A 21168-nucleotide genomic window follows, 5' to 3' on the forward strand; every position below is an offset into this window, starting at 1 on the left:
AATTGAGAGAAGGTGGGTTTAGATTTGACATTAGGAAGAAAGTCTGCACTATGAGAGTGGTGAGGCACTGGAACAGGTTGCCCAGAGAAGTTGTGGCTGTCCCCTCTTTGGAGGTGTTCAAGGCCAGGTTGGATGGGGCCTTGAGCAACCTGAGGTAGTGGAAGGTGTCCCTACTCATGACAGGGGGGCTGGAACAAGATGCCCTTTAAGGTAATTTCCAACTGAAGCCATTCCATAATTTTATGATTCTATGATTTGATGTGTTGCAAGCTTTGTACCTGCTTATGAAATCCCTGACACGCCTTCAGCAAACCTGGCATTCCTGAGACAGACCTAGAGCACAGCACCGGGTATTGGGTCTGCAAAGGAGGCATGATTCCTGCCCACAAGAAATTTAATTTTATGTGTCTGTTTACTGCCATGCCTGGGCTTCTTGCAGGCCCCAGAGATCCTGGAAAAATGTTGTGGACTGAGCAACAGTAGCTAAAGCTCCCTAAGCCGCCTTAGCAAATCTGTGGTTTTTGAACTATGTAAGTAGACCCATGGAGAAGGGGATTGTCCTATTGACGCTTTGCTAGGAAAAAACCAGGAGAACCCCTGTCGCAGTAAAGCTGAAAAGCCTTGGTATTTCTAAGGGAAATGAATGAACAACAGTCCAGCGTGGGATGGATTGTGAAGATATTGGCTGGGCATCCCGGGTGAGTGGATGTGGTGGGAAGCACAGGTGGTGGAGCTGGAATCCGACCCCATGCACGGCACTTTTAGGGGTTCAGGGCAGCTCTCCTCGTGCTCTGGGACATCTCCGTTCTGGAGGACCGTCCCAGGAGGAGACGGACCGCAGGGCATGGGCACGACCAGCTCACGCCAGTCTGCCGCTGTTGCTCTCCCAGCTCTCCTGTACCTTCACTGCGGCGTGACTCCGACGACTCCCCATCGCCACGACCCCTCAGAGGCTCTCCCGTGGGGGAAGAGATGGGGGAAGGAGGGAAGTCTCCGGAGATGCCCCGATATCGACCTGCCAGGAAGACGGCAAGCCCCGGTGGTGCGGCGGAGCGCACCTGTAGGCGATGTCTGCACCGCATCCTCTCATCTCCGCATCCCCTCATCTCCGCATCCCGGGCCGCTCCGCTCCCGCCGCTGCCGGGGCGCGCCCGCGGCGCCGGTGCCGGCAGCGGGGCGGTGCCGGGGCGGGCGGCCGCCAATGGTGCGGCGGGGGCGGTGCGGGCGGTGCAGGAACACCCGGGAGGTGACAGCGACGCACCGCCCTCCCGGCGGCGAGCGGGCGCCGGCGAACATGGCAGAGGAGCGGCGCTGAGCCCGCGCCGCCGCCCGGAGAAGGGCGGTCGCCCCAGCGCGCCCCGCGTCCGCCGAAGGGAGCGCAGCGCCGGCGCCGCCGCGGGGCTCTGTGTGATGGTGGGGGCATGGCGGGGCAGCCGGCGGCCGCGGCGCTGCTGAGGCGGGGGGCGGCTGGTCCCGGCCCCGGCGGCGGCGGCAGCAGCAGCCGCAGCGGTACCGAGCGGGGGCTGCCTCCCTCTCCCCGCTGAGACAAGGAGGGAGCGCCTCGCCTCGCCGTGCCAGCCGCCTCGCCGCCGCCATGCTGCCCGGGGTGGGGGTGTTCGGCACCGGGCTCACGGCGCGGGTGATCGTGCCGCTGCTGAAGGCGGAGGGCTTTGCCGTGAAGGCGCTGTGGGGCCGCACGCCCGAGGAGGCGGAGGAGCTGGCCAAGGAGATGAGCGTCCCCTTCTACACCAGCCGCATCGACGAGGTGCTGCTGCACCAGGACGTCGACCTGGTCTGCGTCAACCTGCCGCCGCCGCTCACCCGGCAGGTCGCCGTCAAGACTCTGGGTGAGTGCGGGCGGCCGGGGGGCGACCCCGCCTCGGGCTCGGGATTCGCGCTCGCCTCGGGCTGAATGGAATTGAACCTTCCCCCTCAGCGCGGAGTTTTTCCTTCGCTTCACTCTTCATGCCCTGTGTCTCCGGAGAGGGGCTGGCCGAGCCGCGGGTGCAGGCCGGGGACCGCCGGGGCGCGGGGGATGGCGCTGCGGCAGCCCGGTGTGACATCCCGTATCCCTCTCCTCGCCGGCGAGGTCCCTCGGCGCCGGGGACCCGCCCCTCCGCGATGCTCGGGCAAGCCTATGCAGGGCTGGGCCTGACACCCGAGGGTGCGGGAGGAGGGAGCAGGTGTCACCCGTGTCGTGGTAAAATGGAGAAAGTCGCGGTAAAAGGGAGAAATGACCATCCCGCCCGCCGGTTCCCATCCGCGCCTGGCCCGGGAGCGGGGATCCGGGATCCGAGCATCCTGCCCGCGCTGCTCGGGGGGCGCGGGTGTCCGCGCTGCCCCCGGACCCAGCTGCGAGCCAGAGAGGGAGGCAGGAAGCGGTGACAGCAGAGGAAACGCTTAGCGAAGCTCACGTACAAAGGGAAGGAGGGACTGAAAAAGTAGGCATGCACTGTGGTGAGCTGCTCTGGTTTCAGGCGTGCGAAAGCGGGCCGCATCTCGCTTTCTCCTGTGTGAGCGCAAGTCTGGGCTTTACTCTGCCAGCTTCGGCATCCCTGGTCCTCGGACACTGGCTGTCCCAGGGATTTAAGTGGAAGCACCCTCTGCAGTAAAGGAATTTTAATTTGTCCCCTCAAATATAGGTGACAAAAGGTGAAAATGAGAGGAAAAAGCTGTGAGGTATCATCGCAGAGAGCATGGAGGTTTATGAGCCAGGGTGATTGCTATTGCTCTCAGCCACATAAATGTGTGTGGTGTGTCGTAGTGTTAAATTGCTACTAGCATACTCATTAGAATTAGTCACCATTCAAATGCTGCTAATATTGCAGCCAGCTAGTGTTTTCAACGTTTGAAATTATGCAATTAAGGAAATTAAGTCAGTACCTAAAGAAAAAATCCTGCCTCAAGTACAGCGTAGGCATTTGTCTGGAATCTTTGCTCAGTGTTACTTTCTGTACTTGGAAATGCTTGTTCTTTGAGTCAGAACATTTACTTGTCTTTTATAATATTCTTGACTTTTTCCTGAAGATGCTGCACTTGCACCAGAAGCCTGACTTGCTTGCCAGAGTGATATGTGAATGAATTTGCAGTGTAGAAGTACATATCCTACAAAACACATATAAAGGACAGTATAAGGTAACAAAGTTCCACGTTTGACACACAATAATTTGGAGACAATTGTGTCAGTTTTCCTGTGACACACTCTTCCTGCAGGTGTTGCTCATGGAAGTGTCCAGGCTTGCCTTGTGCTCTTAGAGGTAGAGTCCCATGAGGTTTTAGGCAGACACAAGGCATCTGTTAGAAGAACAACATTTCTGAAATAATCAAGAAACACAATTGGTGTGCTTTCTCTCAGAGGGCCAGACACTTACCTAGCATAATAAAGGAATAATGTTTTGTCCTTCTCTGAATATTTCCAGATTAAGGAAGAAAAAAAAGTCTGTTCTCAAGCATGAGTTGAATTTATGAATGATTCTATGAGTTGATGTAGCTGAGATGTTAATGGTACCTTGCTGATGCAATCTGCTAGCAACAGACTAGAGCAGGAAAAAAAAGGTGTTTTCCCTCTTTTTATTAGAACATCGCCATTCTTGGTTCCCTTTCACCTCTAGAGGCCATTCTTCCTCCCTTTCTCCAGCAGATGTTATTTGTATATTGTAGAGATAACAAAGTTTGTGTAAAAATGATCATTAAACAGGAACTAAACATGTTACAAGACGATAATGTGCAACATCTGATAATTTTTTAAATGCGTTTTACTTAAAAGATTGTTACAGAAATGTGTCTTGGACTACAAGTAACTCCTCTCACAGTTATCTCAGAGGTAAATTTTCTTCTTTTTTTTTTATTTTTTTTTTTTAAACAGACATTGGGTCTATAACAATGAAAGTTCTTGCATGGTCTTGTAGGTGCAAACAGGGAGCCAGAGCAGCATTTCCCAAACTGCTGAGAGGAATATCTCTCTGCTGGCAGCTCTGTCTCCCGGTCCTACTTGCTCTTCATGGCTTGGGAGCTGCTGTGCCCTGGAGCGATTATTTTGCTTTAATCAATGGATTTTCTGGTTTGTGGGAGAGAGTGCAATTAAGTGGGAGGTTCAGAAGTCTCTGGTAAACAGGGGTAATGTTGTATAGGTTGAGGAAAGTAAACAATAGAAAAACATTCCTTACTCTTGAAATTACAAACAAAAAATATTATGTGGCAGCTAGCGATAGGACATAGATGGGGATACCAGAGCTTTGCAGATGGAGATTTCAGGAGGTCTGAACATGATGTCCTGCATTGCAGTAGAAGAGGTTGAGAAGTCATGAGTTGCTTTTTAATAACATGTGTATCTGGCTTCTCTATTACAGAATGAATGTCTGGCCTGGGAAGAGACAGGGACCGACTTTTCTTTGCTACCCGTGTTTTATTTTAAAAGGTCTTATTTCCCAAAGCTGTGTTCTCATTTGGTGAAGTTTCATTATTGAAAAGTGAAAGCCCAAGGAAGCAGTTGGTGGTGTTTCCATCACCCACCTAGAGCTGAGTTTACCTTGTGAATTTGCAGCACGTTAAGTCCTGTCTGGCCTATTCCTGATGCAGACTCCAGAGGTGAAGGTGGGGTGAAACAGGTGTCCCCACAGCTATGTTTAACTCTGGCCACTCGTCAGGAAGGACTCAGTAGTTTTGTTTTCACTGATGCACCTGACATGGAGATGTGGTGCTGCTTGAAATGTGTTTTTGGCACAGTGGCCCATCAACTTCTGTTCAAACAGAAATGTATGAATACATGCCCCACCTGAGGAAGTCCCCAAAAGGTGGCTTCCTGGCAGCTGTTGAGGGGAGAAAATGGGAGAAATAAAGCTTCAAACTTGCCCTGTTAGCTTTTCCTTTAAACCTCTGCTGCCCATCTCTATTAGAAACAGGCTCCTGAGCTGCATCTGACTCTATGGTAGTTTTTTTAGGAGTAGGATCAATGTTGGGCAAGTCTTTGGAACCAGCTGAGAAATCAAGAGAGAATTGGAAACCAGGCTGGTTTGAACAGTGACCAAAAGCTGTGGTGTTTTATGTGAAATACGCTGATGACCTCTGTCACTTCTGGATAAAAGGAATCAAATTCCTTGTTTGCTTTTACAAAATGGGCCTGATTGACCTTTTCCCTTTCTTGCCCCTGGTCTGTCCTGTTCGCTTAGGAGCTCTTTTTATTATTGTCTTATATTTGCTCCCTGGAGCATAATACAAAACTGATGTCCTTACTGACTTGCTGCTTGGTGGTGAAGAAAGATCAGTGGGTGAATATCAAGGTAAGCATTGAGAATAATGCTGCTGTTGAATAGGGGTGGTTTCTCTTCTCACTGAGCTGGAACATTCAGTGTGTTTGCTAGAAGTTGTCCTCTCTTCCCCTCCCTTCAGTAGTACAGTCATATCCCAAGCCTGATCAGGCAGGGGAGCTGTGTTTGCATAGAGGAATGAAATGTGTCACCTATTGAATGCCTATTTGTGCCCAGCATCAGAAGAGCTGCTAGTACAGACAGTATGATATGAGCCTCCACCTAGTTCAAAACTGTCAGCACATGACTTTTCCCAGTGTAATTCCTCCTCAGTCAATTAGATATGACATTCTTCAGATCCTGACTGAAATGCTTGCTTTGTGAGACTGAGTAGCTGCCACATCAGGTACACATTTACTGTGTGTGGTTCTGAGAAGACCTTGGTGGCATTTCATCTTGAAGGCACAGATGTTTCCATGTGCCTGGTCCTCTTGGTGTTTCCCTCAAGTCAGCTTGGATAAAGAGAACTGATTCCTGAGCTCTGCATGCAGTGTTTCTGGGGAGCAAATGTTTTGCTTTTGAGAAGACTCGAGTACCAGATGTTTAGGATATCTCTGGAGATGTTATCCTTGATTCTATTTACAGTTGTTTTGCTTACTCTTTCATCCCAAGTTAAGGACAGGAACACTGAGCCGTGTGTTGAGTATTTACTGCATGTGTTTGCAGCCATGTCTATGTAGTATTAGTTTTTGAAATGTTTATGTTGTAGTAGTTCATGGTAGGAGTCCATTCTGCCTGGGGACTACACAGAGTATGATTTTCCCAGCACTCCAGAAGCTGCTTCTCTTAAGGAGCACTTAAAGTTTTTTGCTGATTGGTAGTTCTTCTATACTTGATCGTGGTCATGAGGGAGCATCTTTATTTAGAGAGGAACATAAATAGTACTGCTCAGATCCTTACCTTCCCACCCCTTCACAGGAAGCACTGGCACCACACAGGCGTGCAGTATAGGCCTGCTGTCCAAAATGTGTGTGTGAGAACTCCTTGTTAAAGCACTGACAGTATTATTGCTGCATCTGTCTCTGAGGTATCAAGCTGCAATGGAGTAATTTACAGATCTGATGCAATCTTCAATGAATTTCTACACTCCTCTGCACCCATGCAAATCAGGCAGAAGTTAGTGTTGTAGTAGTGGATAAACTAAGTCCAGAGTTTATAAAGCATTAGGATTCCTGGGGAAGAGATGCCCTATTAAGGGAAAACATTATCATGACTATTTATTATTAATAGCAATGTAATTTCTGTCCTGTAATATTGAGTTTAAATTTGACCTAACAGCAGTGACTTTCAGCAGAACAGCTCCTTTCAGCTCCTGTGCTTGGAAGGCAGATGACTTTGCGGCATATTAAATGTGAATTATGGTCATTTTAGTGCAAAAGAAGTCAGATGAAGTGCTGTCTATCTTTAATCAGCAGAGCTAGCAAAGTCTGTGATGCCTTTTTCTTACATTTATTGTAAAGGCAGTCCAAAGAGCCTGCTGGCAGCCGGCTGGATGTCATCTTTCTACTCAAGTGAGGAAGGTATCCCACAGAAAATGGCATCTAACTCTTCCATTGACCTTTTCCTCTCAGTACAGCCGACCTTTAATGCCAGGGTTATTCCTGTAAAATTCCGTCAGTGATATTTGGCCTCTGAGACAGCTGAGGTAAAAAGACCAGTGTTCAGGTTTTAAAACAAAACTAATAAAAATAATAATACAAAACCAGAAAACCCCCCACCTCTTGTTTCCTTCATGACCTTAAAATCAAAGGTGTGTTTTCATTTTTTTCCCAGTTGCTCTCTTCTGTGTGAAAGTAGCCACCGGTTCTATTATTACCCTGGTAGGTGGGTTGGGAGCCCAGAATGGACCAGACTTGGAATACTGGGGCACTGAGCTCCTGCTGTGATGACACATTCAAATCTGCCTAGCCTGAAAACCAGCCAGTTGAGGTGCAAGAGGTTGTTTAAAACAGTGCTAGATGTGAAGATCTTACTGTGATCCTGTGTCCAGTCAGGCCAGTGTGTGTTGCTGCATTTTTTCCCTGTTTAAACAGAGTGCTTGGCCTTGGGAATCCCAGGATGGTGTCTCCAGACCAGTGTGGGCAGCTGAGGTGGGTTGGGGTGAATCTCCTCAGGATGCCTGCAGGTGTAGCCTTGGCCCATTCAGCTGGAGGAGGGCAGATGTGGAAAGCAGCATCTCTTGAGTTTGGTGGGTTACTGTCTGCTGTCAGATTTCACTGTGCACCGTAGGTGACTTGGTTGAAACAAATGGCAGCCAAGCCCTCAGCAGCCCCACTTCTCCCTGTGATTTAAATAGCAAAATGTGCCAGAGCACAGACACTCTTCTTCATCTGCTTGACTGCTGGGGGCTTGGACCTTTGGCATGGTGAAGTGAAGAAAATGAGAGCAATGCTGACCTCTGCCAGTGTTTGATTTGATCTGTCACGCTTTGTTCGGCAGAGCCCATAGTCAGGGGTGATACTTGGAAGAAAAATCTTCCTTTTAATGCATGTGTCAGGGCTGTTGCTGTCTGTTTTTCTTTTTTTGGTAAATCTTTATGTAGGCAAGTCCTTATGACCTTTATCATTTCAGTGTGCTTCGAACGCTATTGTTGTGCTATTCTGCTCTTACGTTGTGTTAGCAGTGGTGGTAAATGCAGCTTTTTTTTTCCTTCTTTGCTGTCACTGGTGCTGGAAAAACTCATCTGTTCAAAGACTGGTACACATCAGGGCTGTGTCCAGCACAGGTCCTCCCAGGGCACCCTTGGCAGCGCTAACAGTGACAAACCAGCATTAGCAGCACAATAATATCTTGATTTGGTGTTACAGAAGGGAAGAGGTAAGTATCTCTCTGGGGTGTGGCTTCTAGCATGGCTGAGGAAGACCTGACTAGTGTGAGTTAAGTAAAAAAGGGCTGGAAGTAGTAAAATATCTCCCATGAATGAAGCAGGTGTTGGTGCTGAAGGTGTAGAGTGCACGTCTGGCCTTGTGGCTGTGCTAGTGAGGATCTCTTTCTGTTTTTCACTTGATGGCATAGTTTGTACAGTGAATATCACATAGACAGTATCTTGTGCAGCTGTTTTTTAAATTTTTGTTAAGCGGCACATCTGTGCTGTTGCACAAACAGAAAATGTGCCACATAGCTTGATTCTGTGAGAAGATGTGAGAAGGTATTGATAAAAAGTGTATTTATACTGCTAGAGCTGCCCAGGCTAAGTATTGTAATTATTTAAAGTATAGAGTAAATTATTGCACTCAGCTCACATGGGAAATATCAGAAGACAGATTTTATTTTTGTTGTTGTTATTCTTTCTTGCATTGCTTTGTGCCTTCATTCTTGACAGACAGTGGCCACTGTGATGGCCTGCTGTGGCACTGAGCTGTCTCATCCCTCTGTCACTTTGTCTTGCTTGGTTTTAGGGACTTGAGTTGCTGGGTGTTCAGTGGTGCAGGTAGATAAAAGGAAGGATATGCAAGCTGGTTCTGTTGTTCCAGATTTTGAAAGAATATTAAATAATAAATAAAGGAAGAATATGTAGGTAAATGCAGAACAGGGAAAATATGTTGTACAAATAAAATTACTGGATTTTCAAGCTTCCCATAGTTGCCTCTTTTCTCTCTTTCATTTGTTTGTTTTGTTTTTCTTTTCTTAAAGCCCTCTAATGCCTGAGGTGAACCAAGGTTTGCTGTGTACTCCGGACATGGATAGTTTAGCACAAACCCTGATGGAGGCAGAGTAAAAGCTCTGCAAGATACTAAACATGTTGTTCTATCTGCTTTTGTTTGAATACTAGGTAAATTGTGTTAGAGCATATCGCAGCTTACTATCCTTTTCTTCATATGTGCAGTAGATTTTGCCCATTGTGCTGTAGTGGTGGCAGAGCCCCAAGAGTGAAAATGAAATAAAATTTCCAGGATGTCCAAGATGGATGTTTTTCACAGGTCACTGCAGTGCTACAACCCCCTCCACTGTTAATATCTATTTGCCACGGCACTATTTCTAGTGGCTATGAATTGTTCTTGTTGCTTCAAACCGCTGAAGCAGAAGTGCTTACCCTACTGCTTTTTGTTTATTTTCCATGTAACAAACTCTGAGCTCTTAAGAGTGAGCTCAGTGACTTCATTTGCAAGGTCAGCATGCATGCAGGTAACAAAACCACACTCCTTAAAAAAATAATTCCGGGTCTTAAGTCTTGATTTAAACAAATTTATTTAAATGGCTGTATAATTAAAGAGGGACAATCCCTTGTGTAGGTTTCCTAAACTGATTTAAGGCCTGGTCTGCACCTGGATTTTTGTACCAGTGTAATTTTGACTGCAAGGGCTATGATTTCTTTAATGCAGTAATTTCTGGGTGGTCATTAGAAGTCCAGCTGGTGTGACTTGGCATGAGCACTGTTCTGCCAGCACAGTGGCACCTGTCTGTGGTACAGGTTATTCCTGCTCCTGTGCAGTGGTCAGCTGCACACATCTTTTGAGTGTTCAGGTATCTGTGTTACAGGTATGGTCCAGCTCTAGGTGTGTGGGTATGGCTGTGCTCTTTACAGAGATGGGTCATGGACACAGTGAGGAATTCAGTTCAGCTTTTGGGTCACTGTGAGTTCAGAGACCTTTGAACTAAAGTCTCCAAAAGGTCTCCAAACTTCTGTGCTTGTTCAGGAGCTGGCTACACTGAAAATGTGGTGAAGAGCAGAGGAGGATGAACCTTGCTGCCCTGCACAGCTGGCCATGACCCTGTGTCAGACAAGGCTCATCCACCTGGCAAGTGTAATTGTCCTTGGGTGCTGTGGGTGCCTGGGATAGCTGCACTTCCAGACGTGGAACTGGCATCCAAGATATCATAAACACCAGATCTAAACACCAGAACACACAGGTTTGACTCACAGAGTAGCAGGAGCTATAAGGAATTGTGGAGGCCGAGAGTTCATCCCCTTTCTCCTTTGGAAATAGACCATAGTATGCTTTGTTTTAGCGTAGCCAGGGCTAATGATAAAAGTTTGAGTTTTATCAGGCCTAACTCCTGGATATGAGCATGGTGAAGAGCACAGAAAATGAGAACATGGTGTGAGCAACTTGCTTGGTAGTAATGTAAGAGTAAACATAGTGATTTAACATTGGGAGTAAAATTGCTTCTGTCATTTGCTACTGTGCTAGAGTTTATCTCAGGGTGAAAACTGGTGCCTTCAATTCCATCACAGCAGCAGTCACAGCTTTAGTGAAGCAGATGGAAGTGAAAAAAAGGCAGCACCTTTGTTTGGCATTCTGATGTTTCCATGGCTTTTATCAGCAATAAAGACCCTTGTTTTGGCACTTCCTTGCAGTGAATGTTTGGCTGTCTTCAGCTATTCCAACTGGCAATTTTTTGCCAGGAAATGCCCAGAAGGGAGGGCATGGTTGAATTAAATACTGTTTCTAGGGTACTGGGCTTCACATGGCTAATGAGAAGCTTTAACATAGAGAGCTTTTCAAAATCCAAATGGAGTCAAGCAAGGAGAGAGAACTATAAAATAGTAATTACCCTTGCTGTGCTGGAGTGATGTTGCTTAAAAATGTGAAACCAAGGCTGGGCTCAGTACTCCAAATTCTTTCTCTTGGTGTTTGTACATATAGTTTCACATATGTATAAAAATCCAAAAAATCTGTTAAAGTGAAAAATGTATAAATTAAAAATTCCTGGAAGTCCCTCCCCTTCCTTCACTTCCTCAGCCCATAAAAGACAATGCAACTGTTAGTATTTCATGTGGGGATAGGAAAGGGGAAAGAAAATAGCTGGGAGAACATCTGAAACAATTGCAGCTAAGCTTGTGTGCTTAATAAGCAAAATAAATTCCAGAAATGTGCCTGAAAGTTGTATGTAAAAGCTTTGATTCTGATCGTGCTTGCTCCACTGTAAATGTAATTAAAGCTCTACTGTATCAAAGGAAATAGTTGAAATTTATGATGACATTATTGAGAGCACATTGTGGCCCAAAAGAAAAACCAAGTGTGCCTCAGGGAGAGGGACCTGGCCTTGCAGATCTGTGTCCTCTCAGCAAAGACGTCTCCGTCAATTTAGGAAATGATTGGTGGGAGTCTTGAGACACAGTTATGCAAACTTTTGATTACAAGTAGTCTTCTTGAAGATAAAAATCACAGATTCCTTCTAGAGAATATCTGTCAGGCGCAGTAATTTATGTAGGTAGGAATTTGCTTGCAAACTGCTTTTGTACCAGTTTATCAAACAATCTCAAGATATAGCTACATCTCTGCAGCTCTATAGCTCTATATAGTTGTGTTTCTGTAGCATATTATGGCAGCATGTCTGCAGAAATGAAAAATAAGGTGGAAAATATTTGGAGCAGAGGTGCATAAATACCTTAGCCATAGCCTACAAAAATCTATCACTAGATTAGTGTGACAGAGCTTGCAGAACTCTTTTGTGACTTGCTGCTTGCCTTGAAGGAACTTGACAGTTTAGTGCTGAGAAGGATGCTTTGTGGTTAAACAGTATGAGATGCTTTGATAAAGACTTTCTTCTCAGGCAGAGTGCTAAGCAACACTCCTTGAGACTAGTTTGTGGATACAGTGTTATCTGAATGCATGAGACGGTGTCCTGAATTTCCAATTCATGTTACTGAAGAATTCTGTTTAAAAATCTGTGTCATGAGATGCTTGTTTTGTAGGGGTGACATCTTTGCTAAACTAGCCAAAGTATGTGTGGACATGGCCTGTGACTGTTGGCGTAGCTTGGGAGAACCATGGACATGAAATGTAATTCTGAATATAATTTTTACTCTGCCACGTAGGCATTAGGAAAACATACTTTGATGCACTGTATGCCTGAAATGAGGAAATTGTGTTCACAAGCCATCTTGCTTCTGTCTCATGAATGCTGTTCTGTTTGCTTGTGAGATTTGATGCTGTCTAGCAGGCTTATTTATGCCTTTGATTATAGTGCTGTCTCTCAGCTTGTCATACAAATTTAATTGTGATGGTACTGTGGTTGTCGTTGTTTGAAATTACAGATTTGTTCACGTAGGCAAAGGCGATCCTTCTCAAGGCCTGATGATGTGCACAGATGTTGTGGCAGCTGCTGGGACACCACCTGCTTCCATCTGTGTGCAGAGGGACCTGACCCTTTACATGTCAGGTGGGAATTAAATTGTTCCACTATACCCTTGCTGTGTGTTTGGTGAGACCCCTGTTTGCTCTGAGCAGGAGTGGTCTGATGAGAATTAAGCCTCAGAGTTGCTGTCCTGAGCTTCCATTCTCTGTAACACAGATTTTGTGTTTGAATTAGATCACACTTACCTGCCTTCCTGAAGGTGGTTTCATCCTCCAGGATGCCCAAAACTACAGACCAGGGATGAGGGGGCACAGGGAAATGAAGAGACTGGCTGAAGGTTGTGTGGAAGCAGGTGGAAGGTGAGGCCTCTGAGGTCTGCTCTCCTCTTTCCCTGTGGGACTGCTGCAGCTGAATGCTGTTGGGAGGATGATCCTCGCAGGAAGCACGTCTGAGCTCCTGGAGGAGGAGCAGTCCCTGTCACTCTGGGTGGGGCTGTTCCCTGCATAGTTCTGCAGGGACTTGAAAATCAGGGTGGGAAGAGAGGACTGGGGAGGGTGTAGAGTAACCTGGTTCACAGTGCAGATTAACCTCTACTGCTATTCTTGTTGGTGTCCCTTTTTGCAGGGCAGCTTGTCAAGGAATTGCAAGAACTGTTTGAGGCACTATTTTGTGGGTTATTAATGTCAGCAATCACCTTTCTAGTGTTGGAACTTTATCTAACATGTGATACAAAAAAGCCCAAATCTTAATAAGACAGCTTACTATGAGCAGTGATGGCTCAGCAGCTGGGAGACTTGTGTATTTATTTTTAATGAAATATGGAATTTCTCTTTAGTATTTGTTATGGCTCTCTGCACACTGGGAAACCCCTTTCTTTAGCAAATGGGCAGGGCCTCTTTGAGCTGACTGGAACAGCTGCTGTTTTGGAAGATAGAGAGAAACATACACATCTGTAAGGTAGGTTGCAAATTGGTTGCAACCTCAAGCATCAGCTCAAGCTGATATGAGCAAGTTCAGATTTGCAGCTGCTGTTAGAAGTGCCTGAATGAAATATCAAAAAAATATCTGTAATTTCATGTCTGGGCATTTTTTCAGCCTGTTGAGCGCTTGTGTATGGCCTTTTGCATTGTGCAGAATAATTTGATAGTGCTGGGTGAAAGTGAGTAGGGTGCTGGTAGTTACTGGAGCTGCATGTGCTATTCCCTGTGCTTACAGGGAATTTGCACTAGATGGAATTGCACTGAATCATGATGTCTTTCTAGTACATATGAGTGTTAGTGCTTTTCAACAAGGTGGTAAATAAATAAATGAATAGGCATTAGAAAACATTTCCTTTCCTTGGTGCCTGACAGAAAACTGTGGGATGATGCTCTAACTGCTAAATCAGGTTTTGGCAAATAATTTAAGGCTTTCTTGAAGAGTCTTAAATGTAATGCAACAAGTGAGTTATTAATTGACATTGTGTTCTCTTTGGGTTAATGGCAAAGCACTGGATTTTGAGGTTTCTGCTTACTTTGGGGAGGAATTACTTTTACATTTCTTTATTGAAAAGGATACATCAAAGAATTAACAGCAGAGAAGTACAGAAAACGTTTTTTTTTTACCCCTAGAGAATATTAGTTTTACTCTCACTGCAGCTCTGGACCAGAATGATGGACACATCTGGGTTTTTATAATTGTCTTTCTGGTCTCCGTATGTTAGCCTGCATCCCATGTGCATTATGTGGTGCTTGCAGCTAGGAAGTCTGTAGGAAACAAGCAGATCATATGGACTATACTCTCATGATTGTAATGAGGTATGTTCTTTGTCCCTGTATGCAAAACTTCTAGAACAAACCTCAGATGGGATTGTGCTGTAGCAATAGGCTCGTGAAATTGCTGCAACTGTTGCTGCAGGAAAAAATGATAGTGTCACATTCTTCCAGTCCTGCCAGCAAATAAAATATATTAATTTGTACATTAGTATTGTTCATGGAATACATATCTGTAGTAATAAGATCACCTTGGTGGTCTGTCTTTTTCTCAGTATCTGTTCTTTTATTCCTAGGCTGGTCTGGCACCAAAAAGCCTGTCAGGGCCCAAAACTAGTTTTAGGGAAATTAGTGTGGGTAATTTTGCTTCAATTTTCTGGTAGCAAACAGTGGGGGTAGTTTCTTCATCAGGAAAAAAAATTTAAAATCTGGCCAGAGAGGAAAAGAAGTCAGAAAATTAGTCTTGGACTGGGACAAGCTCTCTAACTCCGGTAGGAGAATTGTGTAGCATGAACCTCTGTTCTGTTTTAATGCAGCTGTACTGTCCCAGTCTCTAAACCTGTCATTTACAAGACTATGAGAGATTAATTGATGTGGACAATAGTTAGGATATTAATTAAAATGCTGTGGAAGATGTGGGGAACATCTAGCCTTATGTGCTTTAAATAGAGAAACTGGCAAATATATAATCCAAAATGCCTGTAATTTTCAGTCTTTGATCTTGTTTCTTCTTCTTTTGGATGCTCAAGTAGCTGTGAATTGCTTCACAGGGCACAAGATAGTGAAAATTCAGGTATTTATGGTCAAATGTTCATTTTGGTAGTATTGAAGTGATTTCAGCTGGCCTGTTGCTTTTCAGACATGGTAACCAGAAAAAAAAGCTTGTATGGAGCAATCTGAGATTTATCCCTACATTTCCTAGGGGAATTTCATCTTTTTTTCATGTCAGTATCCCCCTGTGCTCATGTAACTCAGATTCTTTCCCACAAAAATATGGATGCATTCTTTATTTCTCCTTGGGATTAGAGGTGGAGCAGGTGAAGAACACTGAGCAGCTGGGGATGGGACTCCTGTGTGTCTCTAGTTCTCAGTTTTGCAAATCCTATAGCCTTTAACACATCTGTGGCATTCCTTTTTTCCTGTTCTTGTTACATCTCCCATGAGAAATTTTACAATGATGGGAAAACTGTCACCTCTGTTGGTAGCTGGAGGTGTTGGAGCCCATTTGTCTGAAGCATACCAACAGCAGTGAGTGATCACAGGCAGAATAAGCTTGCAAGGCTCTTATTCCAGACTGCCTCGCTACAGCAGTGGGTGTTTTGGGTTAAAGTGGGACAAGGGGGTTATTCACCTGGGTTGGACCCCTGGGCAGCTTGTCCCTCTCTCTATTTTTGTAAAGCAGTGGTATAGATGCTGTTGTCCTCTAGGCAGTGGGTTTGTTAGGCATTAGTGCAGAGGTGTCTGTCACTTGGTGGGAGGCTAACTGTGAAAACTCAAACAGGACTGCATTCAAGGTCAAATGCTAAAAGATGCATAGCCTTGAAGATCTCATTGTCTCTGAAATCTTTGGCCATTCAAAATCTTCCAGACTTGGCCCCTGAGAGCTTGATCAGGAGTGCATGAGGCGTGACCCTAGTGGAACTTCCACATGCCTGAAGCCCAAAGACTTGAAAGCCTTCTGATCTGCTATTGGCAAAAAGTCATCTGTTTGAAGTCACTTTCTGTTTAGCAGTTGTTGTTTTGTCCAAAATTCCAAAGAAACTGGTCTTCTCCTGAAAGCAGCATTACAAGAGATGGAAAGCCAAACCCAGTTGCTTGCATTGTTTTAGCATTTCCGTGAGATTGAAAGAAGTGGCCAGACCAAGTTGTTTTTCTTTACAAACAAATACTTTTTTTTTTATCTACTGCAAAGCTTGTTTTATGGCTGATGCTTTTTTGACAGATTTTATCTCAGAGAGTAAAAAGCTGTGAATACTGGGAGTGGGATAAAGAGAATGGAATTTGTGATGGAAACGTGCAGTGGGCCATAACTGGGCCATGCTGCCACTGCTGTCTGCACAGAAGCAAATTTTAGTCAGATCAGAGAATATTGTATTTCTTTCTGCGTGGCTGACTTTCTTACATTTGGTGGCTTGTGTTTGGCTTGTTACCTTTGTTTGGAAACAGTGCCAAAAAAAGAAGAAACTTGAGGGGTGGGAAGTAGCATGGGCTGCTGAGGTTAAAGTCCTATATTAGGAGTAGAAACCCCTAAGTCTTCCTTCTGCCCCCTTTGCAGGAGACAGGCACTTGCTGCAGGTTCCCTGAATGTCACAGACACGTGGCAAGCCATGCCCAGCCTTGTGGGAAGTGGTGAAAAGGCTTAGCAGTGTTCTTTGGCATTTCTTGTCTTTGAAAATGTGCTGCTTGAAAACTTCAGATAACATTTGCCTGGAAGAGGAGGATGTGTTTCAGTCAAATGATAAGAGGGGAGGGGCTGCTCTTAGGGCAGAGCGTGAGACACCTCCCTTGTTAGAAACAGGACAAATAGATGAAAACACAAAATGGAAAGGCACCCCGTCATGCTGACTAATTTGGCCTGAGGAAGCCAGCTGAATAAAGGCCAGCAGGGGAGGGGATGGGAGAGTGTTGGAGCAGGAGGGAACAAGTGTCAGTGCAACAGGCTGTGCTTCTGGGTCTAGGCTTGCAAAAAATGGAAGGGGAAAGAGGGTGTTGCTCTCGTTACTTTGAAATTCCCTTGTCTGCCCTCCCTCTCGCCGTCTGCCCTCCCTCTCGCCTGGGAGCTGTTCCCTGTCTCCCTCCCTCCCACTACAGGCTGTGGGCTGCTTGCCTGCAAAGGGCTGTGCACCAGCTGCCCCTAGGATGTGCTGCAGGGGCTCGGGTGGAGGTGGTGGTCCCCTGACAGTGAGATGCAGCTGGGAAGAGAGGGCTGGGGCAGGACCTGGAGTGAGGTTTGCATTCCTCTGGGAAAGGGTAAACTGAGAGGAAGGAAGACATCATTGACTTCAATGAGAACTGTCACACATCTCCAACACCGAAGTGCAGTGAATTAATGAATCTTCCCTAGAAGTGAAAATGCTAGCCATAGGCTTTGGTGGTGAAAAAGGTTAAACAAAGTGTGTTACCTTTACGTTCCTTTCTTCAAGTTGTCTTGAACTTTCCAGGGAAAGACTCTGTAAAGGCTCTCTCCCTGTGGAGATGAACTTCAAAGATCAAGACTGCTGAGTGGAGGAATAAAGCAACCTGTGTGGCACTGAAAACTCCCCTCTGAGGTACCAAGAACTATTCTGGTCTGGCAGAAAATTCTTAGGGCACCAAGTGCAGCAGGTTACTGATAACATCACTGTGATAGTGAAGAATGGAAAGTTAGCCTTCCTTTAGGAAGATTAGGAAGGGAAAGAGAAGTCAGGCACAGTTAGAAATTCTTGTTTATTAAACAGAGGTGATGAATAGGTATTTCAGCATCAATAAGCCATGAGACATTTGATAAGAGCTTGTTGAGTAACTCCAGAAGTTTTTGCCAAACACGGTAAGGTCTGTTTGAAGTGACCTGGTATGTATCTGTGTGTGCCACAGCCTCCCACACTTTCAGGTATATGAGCTGTCCTCCCAGGATGATTGCTGACATGTTCTGTGGGGAGATGCCCAGTGTCACCTAGCTGAACTCAACTTTTGTGTAGAAAATGGGTTAAAAAGTCTGTAAAAATTTCAACTTTGATTTTTTTAAATTTTTTTTTTTTTTTTTTTGTGAGAAGGGCCTCCAGATAAATGTTTTTCTTCATGTTCTGGAAAGGGAGCAGCACTGGTCTAAGCTCCATCAGAGGTCTGTGTCACAACCCTGCCATCTGCCTCGTTTTGTTGAAGCCACCCAGCTCCTCATAGCGAGGGCCTGTAAAGGTCTGTGTGTTAGCCTGGCCTGTGCTGTGATGCTGCTGATTTGGCAGTGGTTCCCATGCAGTGCATTTCAGGTTGCAGCAAGCATTGCAGTTAGGTGGGCTCAAGCTTACTTGCTGTTGTTTGAATAGAGTTAAATGCCCCAATGATGCTGTTACTCCTGCAGCCTTCTTCACTGAGACACTTTCCTGGTGCATGCAGTACTTGCGTATTCTCCAGACTTGTGGGTGTCTGCAGACTGATCTGTGGTTCAGTCACATCCAGTGTAGAGGGAGAGCAAACAGTGTTGTCCATTCCTCACTAGGTTCACAGCCTGTAGTGGCACATTTTTAAACACTGTGCTTGGAAGGGGAAGCTGAAGGAGCTGTTACTGTGACTTGCTTGACTTGGCCCTGTGAACAACTCAGCCTTTTCCTAACATGGGTATGTCTACAGTATGCATGACTTTGTATAGTTGAGCTATGTTTTTCTCCTCCTGGCTCCTCTTTATGCAAGTTTTTCTCATGTGAAATATTTTGGATTAGATGAGGTTTAAAGGAGGAGTTGACATTATATTTCAAGGTTTGCCTCTGCTATTGCACTGGCATACTGACATCATATCCCCTGGGGTCAAACCTCTGGGATGAGAGCCAGTATTTAAAAAGATTTTTTTGCAGGGTGGAGGAATATCTTGTAGTTTCACCCCCTATGAGTTCGACCTCTCCTTCTTACGCTGCTTTTTCATTATTTCAGATTCCACCTCTACAACAAGTAAGAAAAGGGTTTGTTAGCCCTTTCTGTGATAATTCATGCCTAACCATCTGCTTAGGAGGCACTGATGATGCTGCATGCAGCTTGATCTCCTCCTGACTAGTTTCTGAATTGCTGTACATCCCTGTATGCTGTTAAGCCATCTTTGAAGCTTGCTGTGTCACAGCAGCATACATGAGGGGTAAATCTACTGAAGTCAGCCAAGTGGTACCAGCGTGAAACTGGAGTGACCAGAAAATCATGTCTCCTTTCTTCTGGATTATGTATAGCAGAGAGGGGTGAAAGCTTCAAGTGAGCAGAGAAAATTTTGAAAGCAGCTTTTTGATTTCCCTACCAAAGAGTCTGGCCAAGTGTGCTGAAAGTAATTCCGGAGACCACAGGCTGATTTGAAGTGGATCCCTGGAGCTGCATAAACAGACAGTGCATTATTCATGAGGTAACTGAGCCTTTGCCCTGCTCCAGCAGCCTGGGACAAGCAGAAATGTGCTTGCTTCCTTCACCTAGTTGACTGGCCCTCTGGGAAAGCTCTTTGCAGAGTAGAGTGAAGAGCAGGGAAGGCTGCTGATACAATTAGGCTCATTTGCACTGTGACTTAGGAGCAGTTATGGGAAGCTCATATGGATTCACTTCCTACTTGTTAGTGCTGTGTTTGTCAGACAGCAGTCAGTGGGGATCTGAAGTCTGGGGTGCACAAAAACGAGGCAAGAGGAAAAGATTGCCTAGGTACCGATGTACCTGTAAGCTAGCCCTATGGGCTCAAGCACATCCCATCCTTGTTCCTCCTGCACTCACTTGCAGAAATCAAAAATAACAGTAATGTTCATTAGAAGCTGTTGAACATGGCCTCCTTCAGTGTATTTCGGAATCATAATCTTGTAGAAAGCATGCCTCACCCAGAGGGAATTCAGCAAATCCAATAACAGGCTTATGATGCTGGATCTGGCATGAGAGGTTTTGGCTCAGCTGACCATGAACTGGAGAACAGAAAGGGCTGCCCTTGTTTGTGCCCATAGCCAAGATGTTCATGTGGGATGTGTTTTTGGGAGAACTGGGTGTTGTGTGTGGTTTCTCCTTGAAGCATCTTGTCTCAGGGAAGCTAAGTAGACATAGAAACATGGACTTGGAGCAGTTGAAGTGGCCACAGAAAAAGGAATCTGGTCAGTGGCTATTGCCCTTTTCCTTCATGCTGTGTTTGTCAGTCTTGCAAGTTCCACATCTGACTACTAAGGTAGTAGCTTCTGTCCTGTCTTATTTTATTCTAGGAACAATGCTAAAATGACATTTTTGTCCTCTCCCATCCTCCACTGTTTACTTTGCCATCTAAGTGTTGGTCTCCAAGAGTTGTAACATTAATGCGCCATGAGCAAAACCTGCTAAAATACTGTGATCTGACAGGGAGCAGATGAATGTTGTCATTTGAATGTATTCTGCCAAGTTTTACTTAGTGTTATGTGTGTAGAGGTGGATATTTTAGCTGGTACAGATGTACAATAATGTTCTTAGACCCAGGACTGCACTGTTGTGTTATAGTCACAGGTCATTGGAAGAAATAGGTGTTCAGAGAGAAGGCTGGCATAATCCTGCCATTCCATAATCATACTGGAAGAACAAGTCTTATGTTTTTGGAATAAGCTGCTGTGGATTCATTATGAAAACAACCACTTAGGTTTGGGTTTATCTCTGACAGACCAGCTCTCTTACTGTTCATACATAAACATATATACTGTTCATATATATACATACTGTTTGTTCACAGCTATTTGACACAGGAAAAACTGTTGAGGTCACCTAACTAATCTCCTGGACAGAGAAGAGTTTTCTCTACAGCATATTTTTGTGATTTATCTGATCTTAAATATTTTCCTTTATGGAGATTCCATCACAGTGATCTCTCTGCTGAAGGAGGTACTTTGTAGTCAGGCTATACTGTTCTTTATTAATTTAATCAAATTATTTCCACGTGACTCAGTTTTTAATACCTTAATGAGTTCTCTTCAATCCTTGTTGTTCCATTCTTTGAATTCACATGTACCTGTACTTCTACATTGATGGTGTATTGTCTGTTGGTGTGATTGAGGAAATTAACTCAGTTTACTAATGCCTCACATAATCTACAGAACTGCATTCAGATGCCATTAAAATGGGTTGGGGGTTAGACCACTGTGACAGAAAAGGTTGGAACTAAATAATCCCTCAGATCGGTTTCCAGATGAAACCATATCCCAGTGGTGTAGTAAAAAGCAAAAATAATGCTGTGGTCACAGTCCATCTTCTGGTGTGTAGTCAGATGACCCCTGAGAGCATCTAAACTATTTAAGGCCTGCAGAATCAATGGTGAATGTGTAAGCAGTCACTGTTGTAGAGCTGTCTGGATCAGAGAAGCATGCCCAAAAAAGTTATGTTTTCCCAGACCTGCAATGGCTGTTACCAGGGGGTTGTGTTTTGCC

At 45.2% G+C, this 21168-nt stretch overlaps 1 protein-coding gene across 1 annotated transcript in view; it reads left to right on the top strand.

The window, feature by feature from the left end:
- Nucleotides 1–1218: 1218 nt before the first annotated feature.
- GFOD1 (Gfo/Idh/MocA-like oxidoreductase domain containing 1) overlaps nucleotides 1219–21168 on the top strand; it is a 71118-nt gene continuing 51168 nt past the window's right edge. The window contains exon 1 of the mRNA XM_005481740.4: nucleotides 1219–1847. Coding sequence (XP_005481797.1) covers nucleotides 1595–1847 — 253 coding nt within the window. The 5' untranslated portion in view covers nucleotides 1219–1594. The remainder of the gene's footprint in view (nucleotides 1848–21168) is intronic.

This window comes from Zonotrichia albicollis, chromosome 1 (assembly GCF_047830755.1).
Source record: "Zonotrichia albicollis isolate bZonAlb1 chromosome 1, bZonAlb1.hap1, whole genome shotgun sequence".
In the NCBI taxonomy this organism is placed as follows: domain Eukaryota; kingdom Metazoa; phylum Chordata; class Aves; order Passeriformes; family Passerellidae; genus Zonotrichia; species Zonotrichia albicollis.